The sequence below is a fragment of the Trichoplusia ni genome, chromosome 22, assembly GCF_003590095.1.
Source record: "Trichoplusia ni isolate ovarian cell line Hi5 chromosome 22, tn1, whole genome shotgun sequence".
Lineage (NCBI taxonomy): Eukaryota > Metazoa > Arthropoda > Insecta > Lepidoptera > Noctuidae > Trichoplusia > Trichoplusia ni.
Window position 1 is genome coordinate 1316272 of NC_039499.1, and position 14399 is coordinate 1330670.

Here is a 14399-nt window from a genome sequence, read left to right on the forward strand (position 1 = left end):
TTTTTTGCTTCGATAAACTCGTGTCATCGTCATCATCCCTTCATATACCTAAGCGCATTTTTAAAAAGCCCATCTACATTTCATAGTAACGATCAGCCGAGATCCTATTTGTTCTTGGCGAGGATTGAGGGGAAAAAAACTTCATCAAAAACGAAAGAAAATATATCTGTAACGAATTTAATATCTATCTTTTAAAACATTTAGTCTACTGAATGTATCTAATATTTTATGCTGTAATAAAAATAAATAATCACCACAACAAAACGCCAATTAATGTTTCTTTTCGCGTTATTACTTACAAATTAATAAAAGCCTTTTGTCCACTCCATAAAATTGACACTAATGGCCGGACCCATTCATAGTTCCTTAATTAGGTATTTAAAAAATTGGCCATTTGAGAAAAAAGCTGGGTCGATGGGACTAATGAGAGCTATAGATCGGCGTCAAAAACGTGTCATCGTTATGTGCCGAGCGGCGGAACTGCTTGTTGTGTAAAACAAACTGTTCTCGAGATGTCGTTTCTGATGTGGGGTAATTTCGGCTGTCAAGGCTCAAAACGTTGGCCGTTTGAACACGGCCGCGGCGCCACGGGGAGTCGTGCTCCGCAGAAATCTTTTACCTACTCCATGTATTTTTTGTGCTGTCCGAGCGGACTTTACTTTCTGTGTGTGATTTTTGATGTATGTTTCTCTACACAAATATCGTGCCGACTTGTTTGATGATTTTTTGTTTGTTCGACCTTTCTATGCTGAGATGACACAATTGGCGCGGTTGCTGGGTAATTGGCTCGTAAAATGAGTAACAAGTGCATTTAATGATAGCTTTTTTAGATTAGGCTTTACAAAATATGGATATGAACCTTTTCAACTTTTCTATGCTGAAAGTCTTTTCTATCTAATAGTTTCAATGCAGCATATAAGTTACTAAACAGCTTTTAGAATTCTCACCACAGTAGGATGATTTTGACATAGTACCTACCATTTACGTGGATGCGATCATAGCTTTGACGATTTCACTTCACAACTCTCTTCATTTAAAGAAATCATGAAAAGAGGTCTCTTAGATACATCTCGCTACGATAATTTAAATTCATAAAAGCACAATTCAAATCTTTACTTTTGGATATAAAATTCACAAAAATATACCTACCTAATTACAAAAAATAATCAAGCCTTTTTCAAATCGCCACCGCGTTACGCAATACACTTGACAGCTCGCGACAATAGATTGACAAGGGAGCATCGTTGGTGCGAACCTGTGCTCTTCGCATTGTTCCCAACACGACAGGTACACCGAGTGATCTCGTTACACCTTCACAATGGATCCTTTACTCCTTTTATACAGATTTACACAGAATATTCGTAGGACGCGAAACGGAATTCCGATCAGATAACAACAATGTCCGCTGCAACACAAAAGTGATCTAAAACTTATTCGTAACCTGCGTTACATTTGTGCTTTTTATTCCTTTTGTTGCGGGAGCATATCGGATTACCTTAAAAAGCTTTAATCTGAGATCATCTGCAGACTGCAATGCGCAGATAAAAATTATTTGAAAAATAGCAAAATGTATTTTTACTTTCGACTTTTGGTGGTAGGTTCTACCACCAAAAGTTACCACCTACTTCTCCTTCAGAATTACTATTAATTATTATCACAGATATATTCACATGTATTTAATTATTTATTACGGTCTATGAAGACGAAAGTATTAATATAGATTTAACAATAAGGCTTTAAATATTCTTTAAACATTTGAATTGTGGTTAATTGCTTCGGTATCGCAAAATCTAAATCGTAAGTACCTACCTATTTATCTATTTATTCTTACATCAACGAGGTAATTCAACTTATCTAAAATGTAATCTCAAATCGTACACAATAGTGAAGACACAAAAACCCATTTTATAAAGATGCATGCACAATTTGCTCTGCATTGCAGCGTGGGTGCCGCGCTGACTGCCACAATACTTGCAACCTGACACCAAGCGGGTACCAAGACGGTGCCCTGTGAGTACCCTATTCCCATAGTGCCGGCAAAAGACAGGAAGTGAGGACAGCGCGCGATAGAACCAATTACCCGCCCACGATATAAGAAACCTGTAATTAATGTAAAATATACTCGGCCTCTTGAACGGAAACGCGATTCAGATGTCGATATTTGCTAATCATTTTATTATGATATCGTGTACTACCAAGTACCAGCTGTGTTAAACCTTCTTAAAGGACTTCAAATTGCATGCCTGTACGTGTTAATAACGGTAATGCCCGTAATTAAACCGCGTTAATTTTAAAACTTATTTTAAAGAAGCTAAAGCCATTGTTTTTAACTGCGCAATAAAAATTACATGTAAAAAGGTACGTTTGTACTTTTTCCAGTTTGTGCTTATTTTTACCGACTCCGTTATGATGTTTTGAACATTATACACATACATTCATTGAGGAGTACATATCACTTTTTTATTGTGAATATTCTTGGAGAGTTCAAAATAATTAAATCAATCGTTTTTTTTTCTAAGCAAGCTTTTAACCATAAAGCTGCGTCCTATTAATAAGGTATGTGCTAGGTATCGTCTCTACTCTAGCTTTTTTAAAACTGTATTTTTTAAGTTTCCGTTACAAACGGTGGGTATGGACAATTGTTTATTAACTTTACCTCCCTATTTTTTGACAAAAAGATCTTAATACATACACATACATACATACAATTAAAAAATAGTCTCCTGTTTTGGTAGGTGCTAAGAAAGAGCCAAACTGACTAGCATCTAGATCAATCTAGTAAAGTATTTCGAAAAAAATAACATCAAATGCACATAAAAATGGGGCATTAAACATCAATACCGATCGGCAAATGCAACACAACTGATCACAAGGAAAAGCAATAGCAAAAAGAGATAGAGCATTTTTTTCCTCCAAAAAGTCAGTAGCATCTGATTTATGAGCGAAGACGATCATAGCGCATTAGTAGCCAGCATTGTCCTCTGCATGTGGGCTTTGTATCAGCCGACTCCGGCACAGTAGCCTGTCCTCGTCCCCAAGTATTGTTCTACCGAATCGTAAACATGTCGACAGGTTCAATCGTTTGTACTTGCTCTTTGCGCACAGTAGTAGCTTCGAGGAATCACTTTTGTTCCGCTTTGAAGCTCTTTCAGTCATTAAATGGTACAATGTTTCTATACGAAGTGATTATGGATGTTCAATTCTTAGTTTAGAATTTCAAATCTTTGTCTCATATAGAGTTGTAAGGTTTTTGTTATCATAGTTAATTATATGTATACTTTACAGTATTTTAGCCTTTTACAACGTGCATCTTTGTTTTAGGCAGTAACGCCTTTTTTTTTTTCGATAAATAATATAGTATAAAATGATAGATATCTATATTAATTAACCATTTATCATTTCTTCCCATGTCTTCAAAATTATTATAATCGTCATGTCCAAAATAAACCTACAAGGTGTGCTTGAAACGCGAAGCAATTATAGAAATAAAATACATGATACTAAAATTTTCGTTGAAGGAAGAAAAGGGGACTGGGTTCTCTAAGAGAGCGGTGTTGAGTAAAACAAAAGCACAGCAAACGATTTAACAAACTGCCATATTTTAACAACGTGTAATTAAAGGTTTGGCTCCGCTCGAATATGCATAAATCATGCGTCTGCCGCAAACTGCCGACCGAAATAGAGAAAAAATTAAATACATTAAGCGTCTCAGAGATGGGAACAGAATTATATCTGACTACAAAAGAAATGATGCTTACTTGACCACTCAAATGATGTTTGGGTTTCAATGTATTCTTATGTAACTAATTAATTATTTACTTTGTAAAAGGTCTAAGTAGAAAGTAACGTTCAAATGTGTTGTCCTTTTAGAACAATAGGTCAGTTGTATTCTCCAACCTTAGACACTAGGTATCGTGACTTATAATGTTATTGGACGAGAATATAGTGCAACAGTACCCAATACGGTACAAGCCAAAGCTCAAAGTAAACACGCTAATAACTTAACGTAACCTTTAGCTGTGTTTGGACGGTTGTCGTCTCGCTCTCATGGCTTTCCCGTTCTCATAAGAGCCGAACTGGTAAGCTCATAACTCACGGAGCCGGGTGGGGTGTGTCGGAGGCTGTGCCGGGCGGGCGCGGGGAGCCGCGGGGGGAGGCAGCGGCCGGGGTGCGCGCGCGCCGCTCTCTCCCTCGGGGCAGAGGGGCCGGGGCGAGGTGACAACCGCTTGTTACGTCTATTCCAAGCCAGTTATTAAAAACGTCTCGGCGCGAGCGGTGCACCGCCCTGTAATTATCCAGTTGAAGGTTTCGTCGCACTACGTTGTCACCACGCTCGCCGGAAATGCAATACGTGGATCCGCCCGCGCAACAGGTCCGTCCGCCCGCCCATAAACTATTGAACATAATTCGTGTTTATTTTTTTCAAGAGTAATGACTGTGTAAACGTTTTGTTTTCATCAACTTTGATGGAAATTGAATTACAAAGTTTTTAATGTCATCTAGTTTTCTACGTGCAAATGGAGTTTGTGCAATTGAAATAATGATTTGTGTTTATTTACAGATGATGAACATGATGACAGGCTACGGTTGTGGCTACGGGCGCGGTGATGCGATATCACCAGCTTCGGATCTGTCCTCATGCAGCAGTGCGTCGTCAGGAACGTGGTGCGCTCCGCCTGCGTGGCGTGAGCTGCCCGCCTATCCGCCGCAGTACCCCGCGTACTGGCCGCCGACTCCTGCAGCCACCGAGGAAGCTCGGGAACTTCAGCGACGATGTGCTAAGTGCCGCTGCCCCAACTGCCTCACAGAAGCCGCCGGCTTTGGCCCCAACTACGGCAAGGACGGCGCTAAACGTGAACATGTGTGCCATGTACCTGGCTGTGGAAAAGTTTATGGGAAAACATCACATTTGAAAGCTCATCTCCGTTGGCACACTGGTGAACGTCCATTCGTGTGTAACTGGCTGTTCTGTGGCAAGAGGTTCACGCGCTCCGATGAGCTGCAGCGACACTTACGAACGCACACCGGCGAGAAGAGATTCGCGTGCCAACTGTGTACCAAAAGATTCATGCGCTCCGACCATCTTGCGAAACATGTGAAAACCCACGCTAACGTAACGAGAAAAAACAAAAAAGCTAAAGAAGATGAGAAGTCTGATACGGCCAGTGCTTCGAGTGATAAACCTGAGGTGGTAGAGGCACAGCCGGCGCCCGCCCCGGCAGTCGGCAGTTCTAATTACGGTACGGTGCCAGTTGCGAGTGCTTCGAAGCAAATGTCTTTGAACTACGGGGCTGTTGCTCCTAGTATGGTGCCTCCTGCGCCTACGTACGGCAGTGGTGGAGTGTACGGTGGGAGCATGATGACGGGCTGGTACCCGGAGGTGCGGCAAGAAGCACTGTACCCGCGGCCGCCGGTCCGGGACCACAGGATCTACCAGCAGTACCCGGCTCCCATCACCACCTACCAGTGCGCTACGAAAGACAACTACGCGATGTTTCAGGGACATTATAACCTACAACCCCCAGTGGCTTTAGGACAATAGTGATGTGACTAGTAAATAAGATTGATAAAGACTTTTTTGACCGTTTCGATAATCTCATGTCGGTTTAAATTGTAAAAATAATGTAAGTTACCTTATATTTGTGATGTTTGTAAAATAGTTTTAAATTACTTGTAATGAATCATGTGCCTTTCAATTGTTGTGAGTATAATTTTTACTAAAAAGAGGAAATAAAAGTATGTGTTTTGTAGTTCAGTGCTTTGATTTGATAACATCTTCATTACATAACCGTATTATACCTGTCACAAGAGCAATAAAGAATGATTGAATCTCAAGCGAAACTTTTCAGACTTCATTAAATAACAAGACCGAAATGAACTCACTTAAATATTGAATCTAATAAACTTACTCTGCAGTCAATACATACTACTAATCAAATAAACAAATCGATCATCACCACAATCTACACTTAACATCAATCCTTAACGTACACAATTAACGTTCGCAGAAATACAAAATTAAATCGGTAGTAAACATAAATTTAATAGAAGAAAGAATCTAATAACTAACATCACATCACTGGCAATAATTATACGCAAACGATAAAATCGATTACATTAATGAAACTGCGCAAACGCATTTTAACCTTTAACCCCTATAACATACGATTTAATGTGACTATGGGCGTTACGAAACTTCATTTGATCATTAAAAATATTATGCTAAAGTCTTAGATGCAGGTGACGATAGTTCCCGATACCTGACGACTTTACTCTCCAATGACGCTTGACTTAAGAGCATCTCTGAGTCTGTTTGGTGATAGTTCCTTGGACACTAAAATAGGTATCGGATACTTAAATCTCCTTCCACAAACAGGTTGACTCGATATTCAAAACATTAATATATAACCTGACTCGTACCTCGCGATTCGATCGTGCGAATATATAAATTATGAGTTTAATCACCGATCGAATCATAGATAACGGTGTTTTATAATACCTACCCACACTATATTTTTTGGTACATCAATAATCAAATAATGCTTAACGACATATCGATATATAGCTGGTTATATAAAAACTTATTTCGCGAATACCTTTTTTAATTAAAGCTATCTTTATGATTATGAAAAAGAGCTAGTAGTAAAACAGGGTCCAATGTTCAAATAATATTATTCTGATTATGAGAATTTAATAGGAAATAAAACGTCAACAGTTTATACGATAAATTTTTAAAGAAATATAAAACAGGATTGCTTAGTTAAATACTCATTGTATGTATCCTTTCTTTATTGATCTGAAATGATCGTTACTCATCCGATAACGTCTACTGTATATTTTAAATCTTTTTTTTCCTATAGTGGCTGGATGTGAAGGGCATTAGAAAAGACAATTGCAACAACAAACAGAAGAATTTGCCCTACAGTATGTTTCACAAGGCTATGATGAATCCGTTATGTTAAATCCGTTGCAATAAGGCTAAAATATACAAATATTATCTACTTATAGCAGACTTGTTTTAGCGAAGAAGCATAGCCTGAAGTATTGAGTATTGAGATTAGTTTATTTCTCCCTTACTGAAATGATACTTTTAGGCGTCATAATTATTTGCCAGTTGCAATGACTACGAAAAAGGTCGAATACGTATACTAGTACCCGCCTCTCGGGACCCTCGGACGATCAAAGGCCTTTCGTATTGTTATTAATCAACCGAAGATTCAATTATCTTTTATTTAAAACGTAATGTTGTTTACAACGTTTGCTTAAATTAATGTTCATTGGTAAACTTTTCACGTGGGCGCTACGAGTATGCTACGCTTTTGCTACGACGACGGTTATTCGTTTGTTTTTTGCTTGTTTTGTAAAGTGTAGTTATGATATTGTTTGGTTTTTGATTAGTATTTTTTGTATAAATTATGATGTAGAGTAAATAATGGTTCGAACTTTATGTATACTATATGTCTGCTGGGGTAGAAATTTCAAATTAGATGGATATCGGTACATCACGAAAGTCTGAGAAAGTATTAATAGGTATTCAAAGAGATGTTTAGGTAGTATTCGAAATATCAGAGGATGTCCTTATTTGATTTAGCTCTCCTTTCTGGCATGCGTATTTGTAGTTCGTCCGCCCGTCACAAGATGGCGTTAGGTGTAATGATAAGTACGGCGGCGTCACCGCGCTGCGACGTAATTGCACGCGGCTATTATCTGGGCGGCGCCGGGCGCGCATGGCGGCCGGTGCGAGCGGGATGCACTCGATAATACGTAAAACAAAACGAGGGAGTAATAATGGTAAAAAACGAGCAGCACGCAAATTATAGTGAGAAATGAGGCAGCCGGTAGCGGTGGGGGCTCTTGGTGCGGTGGGGGCCTCGCGCGTCAGTCGCGGTCGCCCAGCGCACTGAGCGAGCCACCCGCGCCGCCTGCGCCGCCGCGCCTCGCGAGTGCTGTGAGTGTGTGACATGCGCCAACACCCGGCGCCATGAGCGGCAAGGGCTCCTCCTCACCGGACCTGCTCATGAATGTGAGTCCACGAGACTACTCACGCTTGCCACACATACATGCCCACTAACAACTACTATAAGTCCTACTAATATTTATATCTTCGTCTTCAAGTCAAACTTCTGACTTTATAGGTTATGAACAAATGGATTGAATTAACATATTACAGCGACTATTTTCACACGTGTTTCTAACGTCTAGTCGACAGCCAGGCATACATACTTAGCGCTATACAGGTCTCTTATGAGTTCGGTAATGGAGATAGTATAGACACTTCCTAAATGATTATTAACTTCAAATCTGTTTTTGAAGAGTTTATAGAATACCTTTTAATAATGAAGTTATTGTCATAAACATAATCAGCTGTGTACGTTTACTAAGCGTTAAATATGTAACGATATGTTGCAATCAAATCCTAACCTTGTAAATAAACTTATAATCGTTGCCGGCAAAATCTTCACGGTTCACGAAGTTTAATTTTAAGAACAAACCGACCTAAATAGTTGAATCCATGAAATGGTTTGTTAGTCAGCAGGGCACCCCCGGGGATAGTCGATTTAGCACGCACCATAAGCGGCACATTACCCGCGATTGAGCGCAGCCCGAACTCCCTCGAGCCCTAACCTCTATTACTATTCATGGCCGCCCCCGCGGCTCGAGTGGACCTCCACAGCCAAATATTCCCCACCGTAAGAGCAAACATTATGTGTAAATTTTCTTCATATTGTCGTGCCTTTGAATAATAATTCAGTCGCCGTTTATTTCGTCGTCCGTCCTGAATAATAAATCCTACTCAATTTGTTTCAAATACTTTAATAGGTAATTGTACCTAATGGTCCCTGCATTATATATTACCCGTGTATATTACCGATATCCCTTTAACTGTCTGTAACGAATCACTGTTGGTTACCTGTTCTGTGAGGTACTCTGCCGGATCATGGCTACCTAAATCGGTAGGACTGTTTATTATTTATAAAGCAATATCCGTCACATAAACGTCATTGTTATTATCGAAAATAGGCCATTAAATTTCGTTCCGAACATCACTAACAGTTCATAAAAACGTAAAAGTTAATTCAATTAAATGAAGTCAAATAAAATAAAGGTTGTGCCGGCACTTTCGAGCGGCGTAACCAATTCTTAATGACACATAGAGGCTTCGTCCATTTTCTACTCAATTTCCTTTTCATATTAGTTTAATCTAGAGGCAGGACTACTGGCGCCAAAAATTATGCCGCGACGGCCGTGTCGGGCGGCTAATCTGTTTAGCGTTATATTGTAGGCCGCCCGGCTCCTTTGTGCGGTCAAAAAGGAAGAAATTTATGCGTTTCGGCGTTGTGTGTGAGTTTTTTGTCAGAATGTAATTAATAATTTGGCGGCAAAACTAACAGTGTTTTCGTTGTTACGTCGGCTCGGTGATTGATGCCCTACTACGGTCGCAATTAGTGTGCAGGAACAAAGATCTCGTTCCTATTCATTGTGTACAAACTGCGCTACTATTAAGCATAGACTGTTCAGACATGCCTCGGAACAGTCATATGCTACATGGGCTAATGGGCTATACTTAATTTTGTTTCGTAAGAATTAACCTTCTCTTTATCTGTATTTGTATTATTTGTCAAATAATTAGATAATTTATTATTAAATGACGACCAAAACACTAACACGTATTTTGAGGTCAAGAAGAATTTACTTAAATAGGACCATTAAAGTTTCAAAATGTAACTTGCAAATCGTACTTGGTATACAAAATGTTCCGCGGGCGCTCGGCGTCCATATTTTGAAAGTGTTTGAAAACATGTCCGACCGGCAGAGCGCATGCGCGGGCGGTGCGTGCCACTGCGTGGGCGCAGCTCGGCCCAGTCACGGTAACCTCGGCTCAGGTGGATCACGGCATTGTTTGTTTTGTATAGCTACCTAGATGACTAGCGTATAACAATGAAGTAGGTCTTTATAATGTATAGATGTAGTATACATTGTTCCTAAGTAGGGTAAGTGCCTGATAAATATACAGAATCAAAAAAATCAATATATGATATGAAAAGAAGAGTCTTATAACAGAAATCTCCACGTATAAGGAAAACGTATTACAGTGCTTCTAAATACTAACGTCTCAACTGAGAAGTAGTAACAAGTTTGGTGCCAATTATAGCCGAGCGCGTCACGCCTCGCCGTGCCACATATCAACTCCTGTCTCAAGTTTATTTAGATAGCGGAGGATACGGGCAATTCAGACCAAGTGGACTGTGTTATTTGGGCGTTTTGTGCGCGAACGTACCGTTGGTTGCGAGTCGCCACTCGGCGCTGGTGCGGCAACATTTTAATTGACCACGCGATGTTGTGCCGCGGCTCGGCCGACTTTTTCTCCACTCTTCAAATTGCTCTAAAGTGCTTAATGAGAGATGCGTGCAATCGCCGTTTCCCCGTACGAGAGGCTGCTCTTATTTTACATACATAAATAGTTCAACACGACGAACTAATGCCGATTCTCGGTACTGTAATTGCGGCTGTGACAGGCTTCCGTCGCCTTTCCAGAGGCTGGCGGTTAAACGCCAAACGCCGGCGTCGCCTAAATTATAGTTATTTCGCATTAATAGCGTACACATCGACTAGTGCGTGCGCATGCTGCTCCGGGCACCATTGACATTTGCAGCCAACACAACTCGTTCGCGAACAATTTGTCAGACGAACACAAGCCTAGGAAAAATATGTGAATACATCCCTCAGGCGTTATGTATTAATTTGGTTTCGATTTAGTCATTGAGGTTGTCGAACTAATGAAGACACATAACAGTGAGAATGCCTACTGTAATCAATAAATAATAAACTTTATTGCATGTGATGTTTTTCTGTACTGGACTTATTTGTCTTAGTCTTGTGTGAAAACAACTGTTTTACTGCAAATTAAATAATATGATATGTTTTCTAAACTCGTTACTACTTAATGTCCTATTTTTAATACTATTGCCTACTAGAAAACATAAACATCACATCGAATGGAAGGACCCAAATCAAAGCCACAAATGACTATTGAACGAGTTATTCGCATATACGTAATTGCCAAATAAACACTTTTCCACGTTATCAGCCTTGCATAGGATTTTGCTCATTACTGGCCTGTGTCAAGGTTCAAATTGTAATAACTATACCAATTCAAATAATGAAACCTTTTTCAAGTTACTGGGTAAGAACCTCGACCTCCTAAGCATGGATTGTCGTGTTCCGTACTTCCTGATAAACCTCAATATGTTTGTTAGAAGGAACGTAATTTGAGAGTTTAATTATTTCCTCTTTCATATAAAATTATTCGTAAGTATAGGATGTTTTGAACAATGCATTTAATCAGGAAATGAATTTGTATGTACTTGTCATTGTAATCATGGTATGGAAAAATGATTTTTTTATGTACTTTGTTATCCTACTTTATTTTTTTACCTGGTTTTTACCACATTCACACAAAAAGCAAGTTCAATACTAAATAAATTAAAGCTTTTTAAAATTAAAACCAAAAAAGTCTAAGGAAAAGCACTTCAGAATCTTACTTATAAAAAATAAAAATAAAAATATTAATTGCACACTATTGTTAATTACATTTCTTTTACAATCCTTCTATCTAGCTGTCCATAACTGAAAACACACATCCCAATGTATGGACAAGAAACCACCACACCACCACAAAAGAACTGGTTACCTCAAACCAAAAAGAACGCATACTTACTGTTCATAATATCCAACTTATTAAATATATTGCTATTAATAATATCAGATTAAATGACCTACTATCACATCTAAAAGTAAAATTTATGTAGGTGTGGAAACGCGATGTCGCTCTACATGGAGTATAGAGCTATCTCTTTCACAACAGCAATTTCATGACGCGGAAGGACCTCGGTGTAATATTTGTCCCGTGCTAAGGTCCAATTACTTGTCTCTCAATTTATAACATTAGTAAGGATTATCATTACGACAGGTGCTGTAACACTATTACTGTTAACTAATGATTATTATGGCGTTGCCCTCTTGATTAATTCTCTTAGGTTTTGTGTCAATTTAACAGTATGAATTTTTGCTAGTTAAGATATTAAATTAATGAAAAGGCAACGTATAAGGAAATAATTGATTAATGCTTACATGCTTGTCAATGTAGCGAAGTAGCCTAGTAGCTCTTTAAATAAACTACGTGTCTTAAATACTAATGACAATTATTCATACTTTTGCAGTTTTGAAAACTTCGATTTTAAAGAAATTGCTTATACTCAATCATTGATTAATTTATTATTATAAGCCTGAACACTATTTTGGGTCTAAACATCAATAGGAAGTCGCGAGATCGGTCTTTCTGTCGGTCTTTAGTTAGTAGAATTGAACACTGAAATGTCATAGCATTACGAATACCTATTAAGTGACAATTTATCTAATATTATGACGTAACATAGAGCTGATCTGATGCTGGACCTGGAAGGTCTTTAGAAGCTTCACTAAAAACACCAAAGTATAATGTTACTTTTAAAATCCTTACTATATTTAATATTATAAATGTGAAAGTACTCTGTCTGTCTGTAACGCTTTCACGTCTAAATCACTGAACTGATTTTATTGAAATTTGGTACAGAGATAGAGTTTACCTTGAGGAAGAACATAGGATAGTTTATATCCCGAACTTATGAAGAGTTCTCTTGGAAACGCGATATAACCGACCTCGACGCGGAAAACGAAAGCGAAAAGCGAAAAGCTAGTACACTCATACATTTTAAAGTAATCCAAAGTAATATTTGTTGACGTAACCAGTTTATAATTCAGCAGTTCAATTATTTGTCTTTCAGCTACAGGTGACTTTCTGAAATTCATAAAAGAGTTTCGGTTACGAACCGGTTGTTAGCAACTAGTGATGTACCTCCATTCGCAAACCAATTAATATACTCATTAAGACCGCGATCTTATTACGAGGTAACATTTATAAGTTTAGGCATCTCCTCGTGTTTATAATTTGGGTTTAATCGTCTAGGTCTGATTATTAATTTCAATCTGATTAGTTTTTTCATACTGGAAAAAAGTATAATATATTAGTTCGTGATAAAAATTACGATTCGTGATGAATGTGACATAAATCAAAGCGATCAGAATAGACAGGTACTTAACGAAATATTATGAGTATATTAAACTATTACTAATACCTAGTGTACTTAGTCCATGCATTCATATGAAAAATTCAGATAAATAGGATATATTTGATTTAATTTTGGAACTTCACCTGGAAGAATAATTCGATATGTTTAGTCAGTTACCTACTAATAAAAATCTTTTTGCAAACGTACATCTTGTAAATACAATGTGAACTATCATTGTCAAATACAAAGCAAGACATAGCATAATTCACCACGGTCATTTATCTCACATTGTAACCCCAACGTAACATTCAAATTAAAAAAAAATCAATTAGAACAACTCGTATTGCAAACAACAAAAAGTTATCAAAGGACATGCATCGTGAGACCAATTTCACCAATGGTAGCATTTCAGCCCTCCATTAGAGAGGTCGATGTCAATTGAACGTCTCTTAACGTATGATAGTTAGATATGTAAGCGAGATGGCACTATTCAATGTAGAGCGTTGTCTCTTCTTCACCCTGCAATAATCCGTTGTGAGGTAGTGCGAGCCCGCAGGTCCTGTGACGTCATCGGGCATGCATCGTGTATTCGTGTCATTATAGTGTATTTTGGAACTGGTTGATTTTGTTTTTTTTTTATGGTACAGTATACGTTGCCATTTTTGTTTCGGAGTTAATCTCAGAATTTTTAAATTGGATGGCGAGGATGTTATACCGAAAAGGTTTGTAGGATATTGATTTGCATTATTTGTTATTGTAGAGACATAGCGGTGTAACATGGGAAGGATAATTTCTTGGACAAAAGATTTTTGAAAAATACAGGATAAATTGTAATCAATAAATTTAACTAAATGCTATTTAATTTCTACTAGATAAAAAGATAACCAAAAAAGTCCTAAATAACACGTCCTTCCTTCCATTCCACCACTAGCATCAAAGCAAAAATAACATCAACCACAAAGAGCTGAACACTCAATATACAAATCACCATACAAAATGTAGAGTTAATACATCGATAGACATTTTAAAGCATTACCGCGTCCCAGATTGACTGGGAGCGGCGTTCATTGCGCCAAGAGCTTTGTTTAAAATATTCCTCCCCATGAGATCATCGTTAGTGTGAAACTGACATTTGTACCAACTGAGGCCCTACCAACACATCACAAAGTACGAATATTAAAGTTGTGGAAGCGGGAAAGCGCTATACACTGTGTAGAGCGCCATCTCCCTCCCACATTTGAAATGATATGACATCAAGACGTTCGGTAAGCTCTCCGTTATTCTGATGTG

At 38.4% G+C, this 14399-nt stretch overlaps 2 protein-coding genes across 2 annotated transcripts in view; both read left to right on the forward strand.

The window, feature by feature from the left end:
- Positions 1-1740: 1740 nt before the first annotated feature.
- Positions 1741-5602, forward strand: LOC113504491 (transcription factor Sp5-like). The gene is made up of 2 exons (XM_026886807.1): positions 1741-1797; positions 4562-5602. Exon 2 carries the CDS (start codon positions 4562-4564, stop codon positions 5540-5542), a length of 981 nt encoding a protein of 326 aa, XP_026742608.1. The 5' UTR covers positions 1741-1797; the 3' UTR covers positions 5543-5602.
- A 1789-nt stretch (positions 5603-7391) lies between these two features.
- Positions 7392-14399, forward strand: part of LOC113504490 (transcription factor Sp9) — a 67910-nt gene continuing 60902 nt past the window's right edge. The window contains exon 1 of the mRNA XM_026886803.1: positions 7392-8023. Within this exon, the coding sequence (XP_026742604.1) occupies positions 7982-8023 (42 nt within the window). The 5' untranslated portion in view covers positions 7392-7981. The remainder of the gene's footprint in view (positions 8024-14399) is intronic.

Coding starts and splice junctions, on each gene's coding strand:
- LOC113504491 (XM_026886807.1), top strand. CDS start 4,562: ATGATGAACATGATGACAGGCTACGGTTGTGGCTACGGGCGCGGTGAT.